Below are 13,778 nucleotides of genomic sequence, written 5' to 3' on the forward strand. Positions count from 1 at the left end.
TTCAAGTGGATTGTATTGCAATTTCACACTGTGCATCTCATGATACATTTAACATTGTCAAGAAAACCCAAGGAATGGTAACATTGATCTTCGGTAATATTGCTGTCTTTTTTTAAACTGTTGGGACGTGTGAATGGTAATTAAAGCAAGGGACAGCATGACTGTGTGAATTTGAACTGTGGATTTTATATGGTAATGAGCTTTGAAATATTTCATAGAACTGTAGAATCTGTACAGTGCAGATGGAAGATATTTGGCCCATCGGGTCTGCACCGACCTTCCAAAAGTGCACACTATCGAAGCACACTCCCCCACTCTATTTCCATAATCCCCCTAACCTGCATATCATTTAACAATAAATGGCAATTTTAGCATGGACAATCCACCTAACCTGCACATCGTTGGACTGTGGGAGGAAACCAGAGCACCCGGAGCAACGCCCGGAAACACGGGGAGAATGTGCAAACTCCACACAGACAGCCACCCATGGCCTGATCCCTGGTGCTGTGAGGCAGCAGTGCTAACCACTGTGCCCCCATGCCACCCTCACACAGATGTTTACATCCTCAATTGCATTGATAAAAGACATGTTCACTGCTGGACACCATTATAATGCAAAATAATTACTCTCTTTTTGTTTTACAATAACTTGTAATTGATTGATAAACAAACATGGATTGTGTGCCTAATATTACTTTCCATGCATGGTTGATGGTTTGCGTTGTAAGGAGAGGCTGGATAGACTCGTACTTTTTTTCCTGGAGCATAGAGGCTTATGGGTGATCTGAGAGAGGTCTATAAAATAATGAGGGGGATAGATAAGATAATAACATCTTTTCCCAAAGCTAGGGGAGTCTAAAACTAGAGGGCATAGGCTTAAGGTGAGGGGGAGAGATATAAAAGGGTTCAGAGGGGCTATTTTCTCAATCAGAGTGTGGTGAGTGCCTGGAACGAATGTCAGAGGCAGTAGTAGAAGCGGGTACAATTTTGTCTTTGAAAAAGTGTTTCATCAGTTATACGAGAAAGGTGGGTATAGAGGGATATGTGCCAAATGAGGGCAATTGGGACTAGCTTAGTGGTACAAACAGGGCAGAATGGACAAGTTGGGCCGAAGGGCCTGCTTTCATGCTGTAAACCACAATGTCTCTAATACTGAACTTTACAAAAACATGCACTGAGAAATTCATTGAATAGTATTAAAAAAGTTTCATACGAAGTGATGAATAAAAACTCCAGAAGCAGCAATGATTTTACTGTGTAAACTATATTTATCACACAATAAGCATCATATTAGTGTAGCTATTATAAATTGACAAGACTCCTTACAGCGAATCCAGTTCTAAAGTTAAAATTATGGAATCATGCAGCACAGAAAGTGGCCATTTGGCACATCATTCCTGTGCTAGTACTCCTTCTGTCACTTTTAGTACTTCTGTAAATTACCTCACACCTGTGTCCTTTGGCTATGGACTCTCACGCCAGTAAAAACTGATTTTCCTTATTTACTCCATCTAACCCTCTCCGAACTTTAAACACGACTATTCAATCTCACATTAGTGTTTGTTGCTCTAGAACAGAACACCTCAGCTTGTCTCGTCTCTCCACAGAGACAGAGGTCCTCATCTCTACTACCATGCTGGCAGACCAATCCACTGCCCCTTCACAATGCCTTAATCTCCTTCTCGATGTGCCGTGCTCAAACATCATCAAATAAACACGTTAATGAAATAATCTAACAGAGTTAAAATGCATAAATCCCTGCGGATTGTTTACTTTATGCACATTGTGCAACAACTATGTACAGCTTCCATGAAAGATTGTGTTTTGACTATCAAAAGCACGATACACCCAACGAATCCAAATACTCATTAATTGTAACACTGTGACATAGAACATGAGCTTTGACAAAAGGTCATCTCGACTCGAAATATTAGCTCTTTTCTCTCCCTCCAGATGCTGCCAGAGCTGCTGAGATTTTCCAGCATTTTCTCTTTGGACATAGAACATGTACCGTGTGCCCAAATTAACAGCCACTGTGCAGTGAACTGTGACATGTATTTATATCGTTATCCCACTCCTGTATTCACACCAAAGACACAAATATTGTCAGAAGTACCTGTAAATTCATCCTTTCCTATTTTAGCAGGTTCAGATTCTGGGGTTGGTTTGAACAGATATGGAAAGTCAGTGACTGGCAGCTCATAGTCTGAGATTGAACTGAACACATTACGAGGATCAGAGGTTCGCACATCACGCCCTGCTGGGGATAAGATGGAATCCAGATAGAAAATTCTTAATCTCTAGTGAAAATAATTCCTGTGTTCTTCTGATAAGTACATTTGTATTTCTGGACATTAATGTAACAAGGGTGTAGTATTTTGTTATTATAAAAATAATTACATGCATTTAATTATAAGTTTCATACAAAGTGAAGAATAAGAAACTCCAGCAGAAACATTGTTTTTAACTGTATAAAATATATTCATCATACAATAAGCATCATATTAGTATAACCATTATAAATTGACAAGAATCCTTACAGCGAAGCCAGTTCTAAAGTTTAAATTATGGAATCATACAGCACATCATTCCTATGCTAGTAATCTTTCTGTCACTTCTAGTGCTTTTGTAAATTACCTCACACCTGTGTCCTTTGACTACTGACCCTCATGCCAGTGAAAACGTTTTTTTCCTGTTTACTCCATCTAACCCTCTCCGAACTTTAAACACGTCTATTCAACCCCCCATTAGCGTTCGTTGCTCCGGAGCAGAACGCCTCAGCTTTACGAGTCTCTCCACAGAGACAGAAGTCCTCATCTCTACTACCATGCTGGCAGCCCAATACCCTGCCCCTTCACAATGCCTTAATCTCCTTCTCGATGTGCCGTGCTCAAACATCATCAAATAAACACGTTGATGAAATAATCTAACTGGCACCAAATGCATGCATCCCTGTGGATTATTTATTACATGTACATTGTGCAACAACTATGTACAGCTTCCATGAAAGATATTTTGACAATTGAAAGCACGATACACAAAACTAAACCAAATACTGATTAATTATAACACTGCAGAATAGAACTTGCACATGTGCCCAAATTAAGTGTCGCTCTGCAGTGAACTGTGATGTGTATTTTAGTTATCCCACTCCTGTATTCAGACCAAAGACACACATTGTCAGAAGTACCTGTAAATACATCCTTTCCTATCTCAGCCGGTTCAGATTGTAGGATTGGTTTGAACAGATACGGAAAGTCAGTGACTGGCAGCTCATAGTCTGAGATTGAACTGAACACATTACGAGGTTCAGGGGTTGGCACCTCACGGTCTGCTGGGGATAAGAAGGAACCAATGTAGAAAAACCTTAAATAATCAACATGTTATTCTGATAAGTAGATTTATATTTTTGGACATTAATGCGTAGTATTCTGTCATTTTAAAAATCACCAAATACAGCATATAGTAATACATTACATTCGATACTAAGTTACGCTAAATGTGAAAACTAATCAATTCAATATTATTCAAAATGATTTATAAAATTGCAATATGACAATGGAGACCCAATGCAGCAACATATGCAAAAGTTAATTACACGATGCATGTACGTCATGTCAGGTTGACAGACACTTTATAGCCAAGGACAGTGTCTAGAATTTACAAAATAAGCATGCTGAGCAAATGACCAACAGTGACAACCAAACTGCTTAATGTCGATGAAATGTGCATTAGTGTGCTCATTTTATATGCTTTGTGCAATGACAATAAATGCCTTCCAAAAGGTTCATAGAGAGTGGTATGATAGCAGATACTCCATGCAGTAACATCGCTTCCACCACATAAAGCTAATTATCAACAATAAACTTCACATCAGTCCAGCCTTAATAGGTTTTAACTTCTTCTAGCCAAGCACAGCCACAGCGCTCCATAAGGATATTGTTGTCCAAAGAATCCAAGTGAGATACAAATGCATACATTTCAGGAGATAGGCAGTGGGTAATATAGTTTGGGACACAACACTGAATGAGTTGCATGCAAGACGACAGGCCTATCAAACTTAATTTCATTGAAAACATGTGGCCTAGCACCTACAGCATGTGTCTGGATCTTCTCTTGCTTTAGCATAAACCTCAACATGCACTTTTTATCATTTATTCCATTCCTTTCTTCATGATCGAGTCAGAAATATTGTCAGAAGTACCTGCAACCTCTTTCTCTCCTATCTTTGGAGGTTCAGATTCTGGGATCAAACTGAACACATTAGGGGTGTCAGTGATCTGCAGCTCATGTCCTGAGATTAAACTGAACACATTACGAGTGTCAGGAGTTCGCACCTCATCGTCTGCAGGGGATAAGGAGGAAGCAGGATACAAAATTCTTAGTCTCTCTTGAAAATTACTCCAGAGTCTTATTGATGAATGTATTTGATTTACCACACAGCCATTATATTGAAAGATAATGGGCGGGATTCTCCGACCCCCCACCGGGCCAGAGAATCGCCGGGGGGTGGCGTTAATCCCGCCCCACCGCTGGATTCTCCGCCGCTGGTTTTTCGGCGGGGGCGGGAATCGCGTCGCTCCGGTCGGGATGTTGGCAGCGCACCCCCCCCGGCAAATCTCCGACCCTCAATGGGCCGAGTGGCCGCCCATTTTCGGCCAGTCCCGCCGGCGTAAATCAAACCAGGTCCCAACCAGCTGGACCTGGCTCTGCGGACGGCCTGCGGAGTCCTTGGGGAGGGGGGGTGCGCAGAAGGGATCTGGCCCCTGGGGTCCCCCATGGTGGCCTGGCCCGCTATCGGGGCCCACCGATCAGCGGGCGGGCCTGTGGCATGGGGGCACTCTTTTCCTCCGTGTCGGCTACTGTAACGGTCCGCCATGGCCAGCGCGGAGAAGAACTCCCCTGCGCATGCGCTGGGATGACGCCAGTACACGCTGGCGCTCCCGCACTTACCCCAACTCGCGCCGGCCAGCGGAAGCCCTTCGGCGCTGGTTGGCGCGGCGCCAAGCCCTTCAGCGCCGGCCTAGCCCCCGAAGGTGCGGAATCTCCGCACCTTCCGGGCGGTTCGATGCCAGAGTGGTACACGCCACTCCTTGGCGCCTGTACGGCCCACCCCGCTGGTTAGGGGAGAATCCCGCCCTACAGGTGTTATACTTTCATTATCACTTCAAATGGTTTCTATTGCAATCTCACACTGTGCTTCTAATAATACATTTCATACTGCCAAGAAACCCAAGGAATGGTAACATTGGCCTTTGGTAATATTCCTGTCATATTTTTAAACTGTTGGGGATGAGTGAATTGTAATTAAAGCATGGGACAGCGTGACTGTGTGAATTTGAATTGTGGGTTTATTCTGGTAAGGAGCTTAGAAGTAGAATCATAGAATCTGTACAGTGCAGATGGAGGCCATTTGGCCCATTGGGTCTGCACCGACACTCCGAAAGAGCACCTTACCGCAGCACACTCCTCCACTCTATCCCCATTACCCTATCTTACCTTCACTTCATTATAAGTGGCAATTTAGCATGACCAATTCACCTAACCTGCACATCTTTAGACTGTGGGGGGGAAACAGGAGCACCAAAGGAAACCAACGCAGACATGGAGAGAATGTACAAACTCCACACAAACAGCCTGATCCCTGGTGCTGTGAGGCACCAGTGCTAGCTACTGTGCCACCATGCCTCCCTCAAACAGATGTTTACATCCTCAGTTGTACTGATAAAGACATGTTCACTACTGGATACCATTACAATGCAGAATAATTACTCTCTTCGTGTTTTACAGCAACTTGTAATTGATTGATAAACAAACATGGATTATGTGACTTATATTACTTTGCATGCAATACTGAACTCTACAAAAACATGCATTGACTAATTCATTGAATAATATTTAAAACATTCTGTTCAAAGTGATGAATAAGAAACTCCATGATACAGCATTGAATTTACTGTGTAAAAACATATTCATCATCCAATAAGCATTATATTAATGTAGCCATTATAAATTGACAAGACTCCTGACAGTGAAGCCAGTTCTAAAGTTTAAGTTATGGAATCATACAGCACAGAAAGGGGCCATTCGGCACATCATTCCTGTGCCAGTACTCCTTCTGTCACTTCTAGTGCTTTTGTAAATTACAGTAAGAAATCTTACACCAGGTTAAAGTCCAACAGGTGTTTTTGGAATCACTAGCTTTCGGAGCGCAGCTCCTTCATCAGGTGAATGAAGAAGTAAGTTACTCAAACACAGCATATAAAGACAAAGCCAATGATGCAAGATGATAGTTTGAATGCAAATCTTTGCACGTAATTAAATCTTTACAGGTCCAGATGGTGTGACTGGAGAGAGGGATAATCACAGGTTAAAGAGGTGTGAATTTTCTCGAGCCAGGACAGTTGGTAGGTTTTGCAAGCCCAGGCCAGATGGTGGGGGTTAAATGTAGTGAGATATGAATCCCAGGTCCCGGTTGAGGCCGCACTCATGTGTGCAGAACTTGGCAATCAGTTTCTGCTCGGCAATTCTGCGTTGTCGTGCATCCTGAAGGCCGCCTTGGAGAACGCTTATCCGAAGATCAGAAGCTGTATGCCCTTGACCGCTGAAGAGTTCCCCGACCGGAAGGGAACATTCCTGCCTGGTGATTGTTGCGCGAAGTTCATTCATCCGTTGTCGCAGCATCTGCCAGGCCTCACATCTCGGGACATCCTTTCCTGCAGCGTATGAGGTAGACAACGGTGGCCGAGTCGCACAAGTATGTACCATGTACCATGTTGATCATCTGGTACATCTTGCAGAGGTTGCCATGGCAGGGTTGTGTGGTGTTGTGGTTCCTGTTCTCCTGAAGGCTGGGTAGTTTGCTGCAAACAATGGTTTGTTTGAGGTTGTGCGGTTGTTTGAAGGCAAGTAGTGGGGATGTGGGGATGACCTTGGCAAGATGTTCATCTTCATCGATGACGTGTTGAAGGCTCCGAAGAAGATGTCATAGTTTCTCCGCTCCGGGGAAATACTGGATGACGAAGGGTACTCTGTCGGTTGCGTTCATTGTTTCTCTTCTGAGGAGGTAGGTGCGGTTGTTTACTGTGGCACGTTGGAACAGTCGATGAGACGAGTGTCATATCCTGTTCTTGTGAGGTTATCTGTAGGTTTGCGGTAAAGCCAAGTGCTGAGCTGACCGTCCTTGATGGAGATATGTGTGTCCAAGCTACTGATTTCAAACAAACCTGTTGCACTTTAACATGGTGTTGTACGACCTCTTACTGTGCCCACCCCAGTCCAGCGCTGGCATCTCCACATCATTTGTAAATTACCTCACACTTATGTCCTTTTGCTGCTGGCCCTCATGCCAGTGAAAACTGATTTTCCTTATTTATTCCATCAAACCCTCTCAGATCTTTAAACGCGTCTATACAATCTCCCATTAGCGTCCCTTGCTCCAGACCAGAACACCTCAGCTTCTCTAGTCTCTCCACAGAGACAGAGGTCCTCATCTCTGCTACCATGTTGGCAGACCAATCCATTGCCCCCTCAAAATGCCTTAATATCCTTCTCGATGTGCACTGTCTAAAGCTCACCAAATATACAAATTGATGAAATAATCGGAGTTAAAATGCATAAATTCCTGAGGATTATTTATTTCACGTGCATTGCGCAACAACATAGAACCTATATCGTGTGCCCAAATTAACTGTCACTGTGCAGTCAACTGTGACATGTATTTATATAGTTATTCCACTCCAGCATTCACACCAAAGACACAAATATTGTCAGTACAGTACCTGTAGATTCATCCTTTCCTGTCTTAGCAGGTTCAGATTCTGGGGTTGGTTGGAACAGATATGGAAAGTCAGTGACTGGCACCTCATAGTCTGAGATTGAACTGAACACATTATGAGGGTCAAAGGTTGGCACCTCACGGTCTGCTGGGGATAAGAAGGAATCCAGATAGAAAATTCTTAATCTCTTGTGAAAATAATCCATGTGTTATTCTGATAAATAGATTTGTATTTTTGGACATTAATGCACACTGGGATAGTACACTAAATGTGAAAATTAATCAATTCAATATTATTCAAAGTGATTTATATAATTGTGATATGACAATAGAGACTCAATGTAGCAACATTACTTCCAATATGTAAATGTTACTTAGATTATGCAATAAACTTCACAATAACGTCATGTCAGATTGACAGATACTTTATAGCCAAGGACAGTGTCTAAAATTTACAAAATAAGCATGCTGAGCAAACAATCAACCTTGAAAACAAAAATGCTTAAGTTCTGTGCATTTTATATACTTTGTGCAGTAACTTCATAGGAGCGTGATATGATAACAGATATTCCACCACATAAAGCTAATTATCAACAACTTCACAACAGCACAGACTTCTTTCTAGCCAAGCACAGCCACAGAGCTTCCTTGAAATAAAAATGTTGTTGACCAAAAACTCCAAGTAAGAAGCAAAATGCATACATTTCAGGATATATGCAGTGTATAATATAATTCATATAATTTGTGCCACAACACTGAATGAGTTGCATGCAAGGCAGTGAACTGACTATCAAACATAATTGCATTGTAAAGGTGTGGCATAGCACCTACAGCATGTGTCTGATCTTCCCTTGCTCTTGCACAAACCTCAACATGCACTTTTTATCATTTACTCCATTCCTGAGTTCATGATCGAGGCAGAAATATTGTTAGAAGTACCTGCAACTTCCTTCTTTCCTATCTTTGAAGGTTCAGATTCTGGGATTGAACTGTACAAATTAGGGGTGTCAGTGACCGGAAGCACATATTCTGAGATTAAACTGTACACATTGCGAGTGTCAGGAGTTCGCACCTCATCGTCTGCAGGGTTAAGAAGGAAGCCAGACACAAAATTCTTACTCACTTTTGAAAATAACTCCAGAATTTTATTGATGAATATATTTGATTTACCAGACAGCACTAGATTGAAAGACAACTGCTGTTATACTTCCACAGCACAGTGGGCTAAACAGCTGGCTTGTAATTCAGAACAATGCCAGCAGCGCGGGTTCAATTCCCGTATCGGCCTCCCCGAACAGGCGCCGGAATGTGGCGACTAGGGGCTTTTCACAGTAACTTCATTGAAGCCTACTTCTGACAATAAGCTATTATTATTATCACTTCAAATGGATTCTGTTGCAATCTCACCTTGTGGATAGAATCCATAGAATCCCCACAGTGCAGAAGGAAGCCATTTGGCCCATCTTGTCTGAACCGACATTCCAAAAGAGCGCCCCACTCCGGGCCCACCCCCATAGACCCACGTAATCTACACATTTTCTGACACAAAACGGCAATTTAGCATGGCCAATCCACCTAAACTGCACATCTTTGGACTGTGAGATGAAATCGGAGCACCTGGAGAAACCCACGCAGGCACAGGAAGAGTATGTAAACTCCACACAGACTATCACCCAAGGTCAGAATCAAACCCTGGTATGTGGTGCTGCGAGGCAGCAGTGCTAACCACTTTACCACCTGATGTGAATTGGGCAAAATCAAAGGGCAAAGATTTATGTGCATCCAGAGGTGCCTCCCAGATTCTTTAGGGCAAGACTGTACTCTATGCATTACTAGAGAAAGTGGAACTGAGTTAAACAGCTTGGAGGAACTAGGCATTAATAAGTCAGTTTGGTTCTCAGAATGGGCAACACCTATAGTTCCCATATTGAAACCGGGCAAGACCATCTGCACTTGCAGCGATCATAAGCTGACAATTAATCAGGCCACCGATCTATATAAATATCCAATTCCAAGAACTGAAGACCTGTACCCAAAGCTGTCAAGAGGTCAATCTTGTACAAAGCTGGATATGAGTCATGCGTATCAGCAACCCAGTTTATTGTGACATACCCACGGGTATGTCACAATAAACACAAAGGCCTGTTCCAGTTTACACGCCTGCCGTTTGGCATGTCTTCGGTATGTGCAATATTCCAAAGGATACTGGAGAGTCCGCTACAAAGCTACCACAGGTTGTAGTATACCTTGATGTGTCCTTATAACTGGATCGACAAAGGCTGAGTATCTAGCAAATTTAGAGATGTAAAAGAGATTTCAGGAGGGTGGAGTTCGCTTCAAGAAACATAAGTTCACCTTTCAATCCATTGAGGTGACCTCTTGGGTATCCTTGTAGATGCGCAAGGATACATAAGACCATAAAATTTAGGAGCAGGATTAGGCCACCCGACCCTTCGAGTCTGCTCCACCATTCAATCATGACTGATATTTTTCTCATCCTCATTCTCCTGCCTTCTCCCCATGACCTCTGAATATTATTCAAGAACCTATCTATCTCAGTCTTAAAGACACTCAGTGATTTGGCATCCACAACCTCCGTGACAAAGAGTTCACAGATTCACCACCCTCTGGCTGGAAAATCCTGCTCATCTCTGTTTTAAAGGATCGTCCCTTTAGTCTGAGATTGTGTCCTCTACTTCTAGTTATTCCTACAAGTGGAAACATCCACTCTATTCAGGCTTTGCAGTATCCTGTAAGCTCAAAACTGCTCACAATACTCCAAATGGAGACTGACCAGAGCCTTATATAGCCTCAGAAGTACATCCCTGCTCTTGTATTCTAGCCCTCTCGACATGAATGCTAACATTGCATTTGCCTTCCTATCTGCCGACTGAACCTGCACATTAATCTTAAGAGAATCATGAACAAGGACTCCCAAGTCCCTTTGTGCTTCTGATTTCCTAAGTATTTCTCCATTTAGAAAATAGTCTATGCCTCCATTTCTCCTTCCAAAGTGCATAACCTCACACTTTTCCACATTGTATTCCATCTGCCACTTCTTTGCCCACTCTCCTAGTCTGTCCAAGTCCTTCTGCAGCCCGCCTGCTTCCTCAATACTGCAGGTCCCTCTACAGATCTTTGTATCATCTGCAAACTTAGCAGCAGTGCCTTCAGTTCCTTCTTCCAGATTATTAATGTATATTATGAAAGGTTGTGGTCCCAGCACCGACCACTGAGGCACCCGGCCTTGTAATTGTCTCTGTTGTAACTGTTGGACAATAAAAAAATAGGACTACTGAGGCACACCACTAGTCACCGGCTGGCATTCTGAAAATGACCCATTTTCCCCACTCTCTGCCTTATGTCAGTCAGCCAATCCTTCATCCATAGAAGACAAGGTCAAGGAAAAAAATGAGGCACCTGCTCCCTCAAACCCAATTACATTCAAATAATTTTTGGGGATGGTTAGCTACTATGACATTTTTTACCAAACTTATCGAAGGTATTGGTCCCCTTGCATATCCCGCTAAAGAAACGCCTTTGTTGATCTTGGAAGGCTCCCCAGGAGGAGGTTTCAACAGAGTAAAGCAATTGCTTCATTCCTCAAACATGTTAGTACACTTCGACCTATCTAAAGAACTGGTGATCTGCGATGCCTCTCCATTTGGTATTGGCGTGGTGTTTTCCCATGAGATGGATGACGGCTCTGGAAGGCCGATAGGGTATGTGTCAAGAACCCTCTGAGTGGCCGAAAAAGGCTACTCACAAATTGAGAGGGAAGGACTATCAATAATCTTTTGCGTCAAGCAATTCTACCAGTACTTATCTGTTCGACACCTTGGTCGGGATTCTCCAGTCGAGCCTGCCCTGCGACCAGAGAATCCCTCTCGAGATTAATGGACTTTTCCATTGTCCGCGGTGATCTTGCGGTGGGCAGGGCGGATGAATCTAGCCCCTTATCATTGTTTCTGACTCCAAACGCTCATGTGTCTCTTAGAGGTCAAAGCTATCGCACCAAACGCCTCGGCAAGATTTCAACAATGGGCGTTAATTCTGTCCGCCTATGAATATGAATACTTTCACGCACCACCCAGGAACATACATAGTGAATGTGGATGCTCTTAGCTGCCTATCCTTGCAAGGAAGTATTCCAATACCACGATAAATCACCATGGCATTAAATCCTTTCGACACATTGCCAGTCTCGGCGAAGCAGAACAGGAATTGGACCAATCGAGATCTGTTTCTGTCCAAAGTGAGACAATAAATGCTTATAATATGGGCAAATGGGCCAGTTTCCATGGAAATGAAACCATCTAACATTTCTATACTCTCAAGAATTTGAAATATTTTTCTGTTGGTATCATTCTTGTTGTATTTTTTAAACTGTCGGGATATATGAATGGCAGTAAAAGTAAGGGACAGAGTGACTGTGCGCATTTGAACTGTAGGTTTCATATGATGATGAGCTTAGAAATACTTCAGACAGATGTTTACATGAGGGAATTTAGTAAGGATATTTACAGAACAGGAGTGGATTTGAAAGCGTTGTTGTGTCCAAAAGAGAAGATGAAAGAAAGGTGTCATTGGTAAAGTATGGATAGAGTGCGTTTACTTTCTTTTAAATTCTAAAAGTTAATGTAAAGAAATGAAGTTTACCAATTCTGGGAAAGAGCATTTCTAAAGAGACTGGTTGAGACAATGAAGGAATCAAAGGGAAACAATGTATTTAAGGAGGTACTGAAGCCTATGGGTGAGCAGGGTGTAGCTATTTATGATCATAGAATTGTTACGGGGCAGCAGGAGGCCATTCGGCCTATTGTGTGTGCACCGGGTCTCCAAATGAGCATTATGACCTAGTGCCATTCCCCTACCTTTTCCATGTACCTCAGCAGGCAGCAAGAATCACTGGTCAACTCCGAGCAAGCAGTGTGAACAAAGCCAGATATGAAAAGCCACAGAAGACACCCCAAGAGAAATTAAAGGCGCCGCGTGGTAGAGATTACTGGACTTTTATAGACTTTAGAACATAGAACATAGAACAATACAGCGCAGTACAGGCCCTTCGGCCCACGATGTTGCACCGAAACAAAAGCCATCTAACCTACACTATACCATTATATATATGTGTTTGCTGACATACATGGGGCAGGTTAGCTTTAAAGGTAGTTAAATTAAGATTGGGTGGCACTATCTTAATGTATTGGTACTGTGTGAAGCCATTGTGGTGTTTAAGTGTAATTCTATTTTTTTTTAAAAAACATTTACTTTGCTATAAAATCATCACAAGTCGTTGGGGACAGAAAACCTCTCCTCGTACTGTCTAAAGTCCAAAAATCATACATGAGATAATTGTTTCAAGTTTCCCTTCGGGGAGTTGAGCAGCTCGGCATTTACCATCAGCTGTGCCTTCACAAAATTAAATTAAACTCTACATAATGCATCAAAGATTGCTGAAAGTAGCAGAAATAGCAGAGACACCGCTCACAGTCTTTCAACCCTCACTGGATAGATTTGATTTGATTTGATTTATTATTGCCACATGTATTAGTATACAGTGAAAAGTATTGTTTCTTGCATGCTATACAGACAATGCATACCGTACATCGGGAAAGGAGTGATTGCAGAATGTAATGTTACAGTCATAGCTAGGGTGTAGAGAAAAGATCAACTTAATACGAGGTAGGTCCACAGAGGAGAAGGGCTGGAAGGTTGTTAATGTTATATTCCAGAAAGGGTTAGGAATAAACTAGGAAATTATGGACCAGTTAGCCCAACATCAGTAATGGGTAAATTAATGGAAAGCATTAAGGGTAAAATGATCCCTCATTTAGAAAGGCAGGGCTGAAGAGTGAGACAGCAAAGTGTGAGTTTGGGAATTTGAATCTAGGTGGGAATTGAATTTGAATGTAGGTGGGAATTGAATTTGAATCTAGGTGGGAATTGAATTTGAATCTAGGTGGGAATTGAATTTGAATCTAGGTGGGAATTGAGTCCAATC

The 13,778-nt window shown here is 42.6% G+C and overlaps 1 protein-coding gene across 18 annotated transcripts in view; it reads right to left on the minus strand.

Moving 5' to 3' along the window:
- Positions 1–13,778, minus strand: part of LOC140427828 (uncharacterized) — a 507,915-nt gene that overhangs the window by 231,920 nt on the left and 262,217 nt on the right. For 17 of the 18 annotated variants that reach the window (XM_072513572.1, XM_072513555.1, XM_072513571.1 and 14 more), the window contains 5 exons: positions 8,717–8,857; positions 7,782–7,925; positions 4,205–4,345; positions 3,191–3,331; positions 2,117–2,260 (listed from right to left, as the gene is read on the minus strand). In XM_072513572.1, coding sequence (XP_072369673.1) covers positions 2,117–2,260; positions 3,191–3,331; positions 4,205–4,345; positions 7,782–7,925; positions 8,717–8,857 — 711 coding nt within the window. The remainder of the gene's footprint in view (positions 1–2,116; positions 2,261–3,190; positions 3,332–4,204; positions 4,346–7,781; positions 7,926–8,716; positions 8,858–13,778) is intronic. The other variant, XM_072513563.1, reaches the window with a different exon arrangement.

This window comes from Scyliorhinus torazame, chromosome 8 (assembly GCF_047496885.1).
Source record: "Scyliorhinus torazame isolate Kashiwa2021f chromosome 8, sScyTor2.1, whole genome shotgun sequence".
Lineage (NCBI taxonomy): Eukaryota > Metazoa > Chordata > Chondrichthyes > Carcharhiniformes > Scyliorhinidae > Scyliorhinus > Scyliorhinus torazame.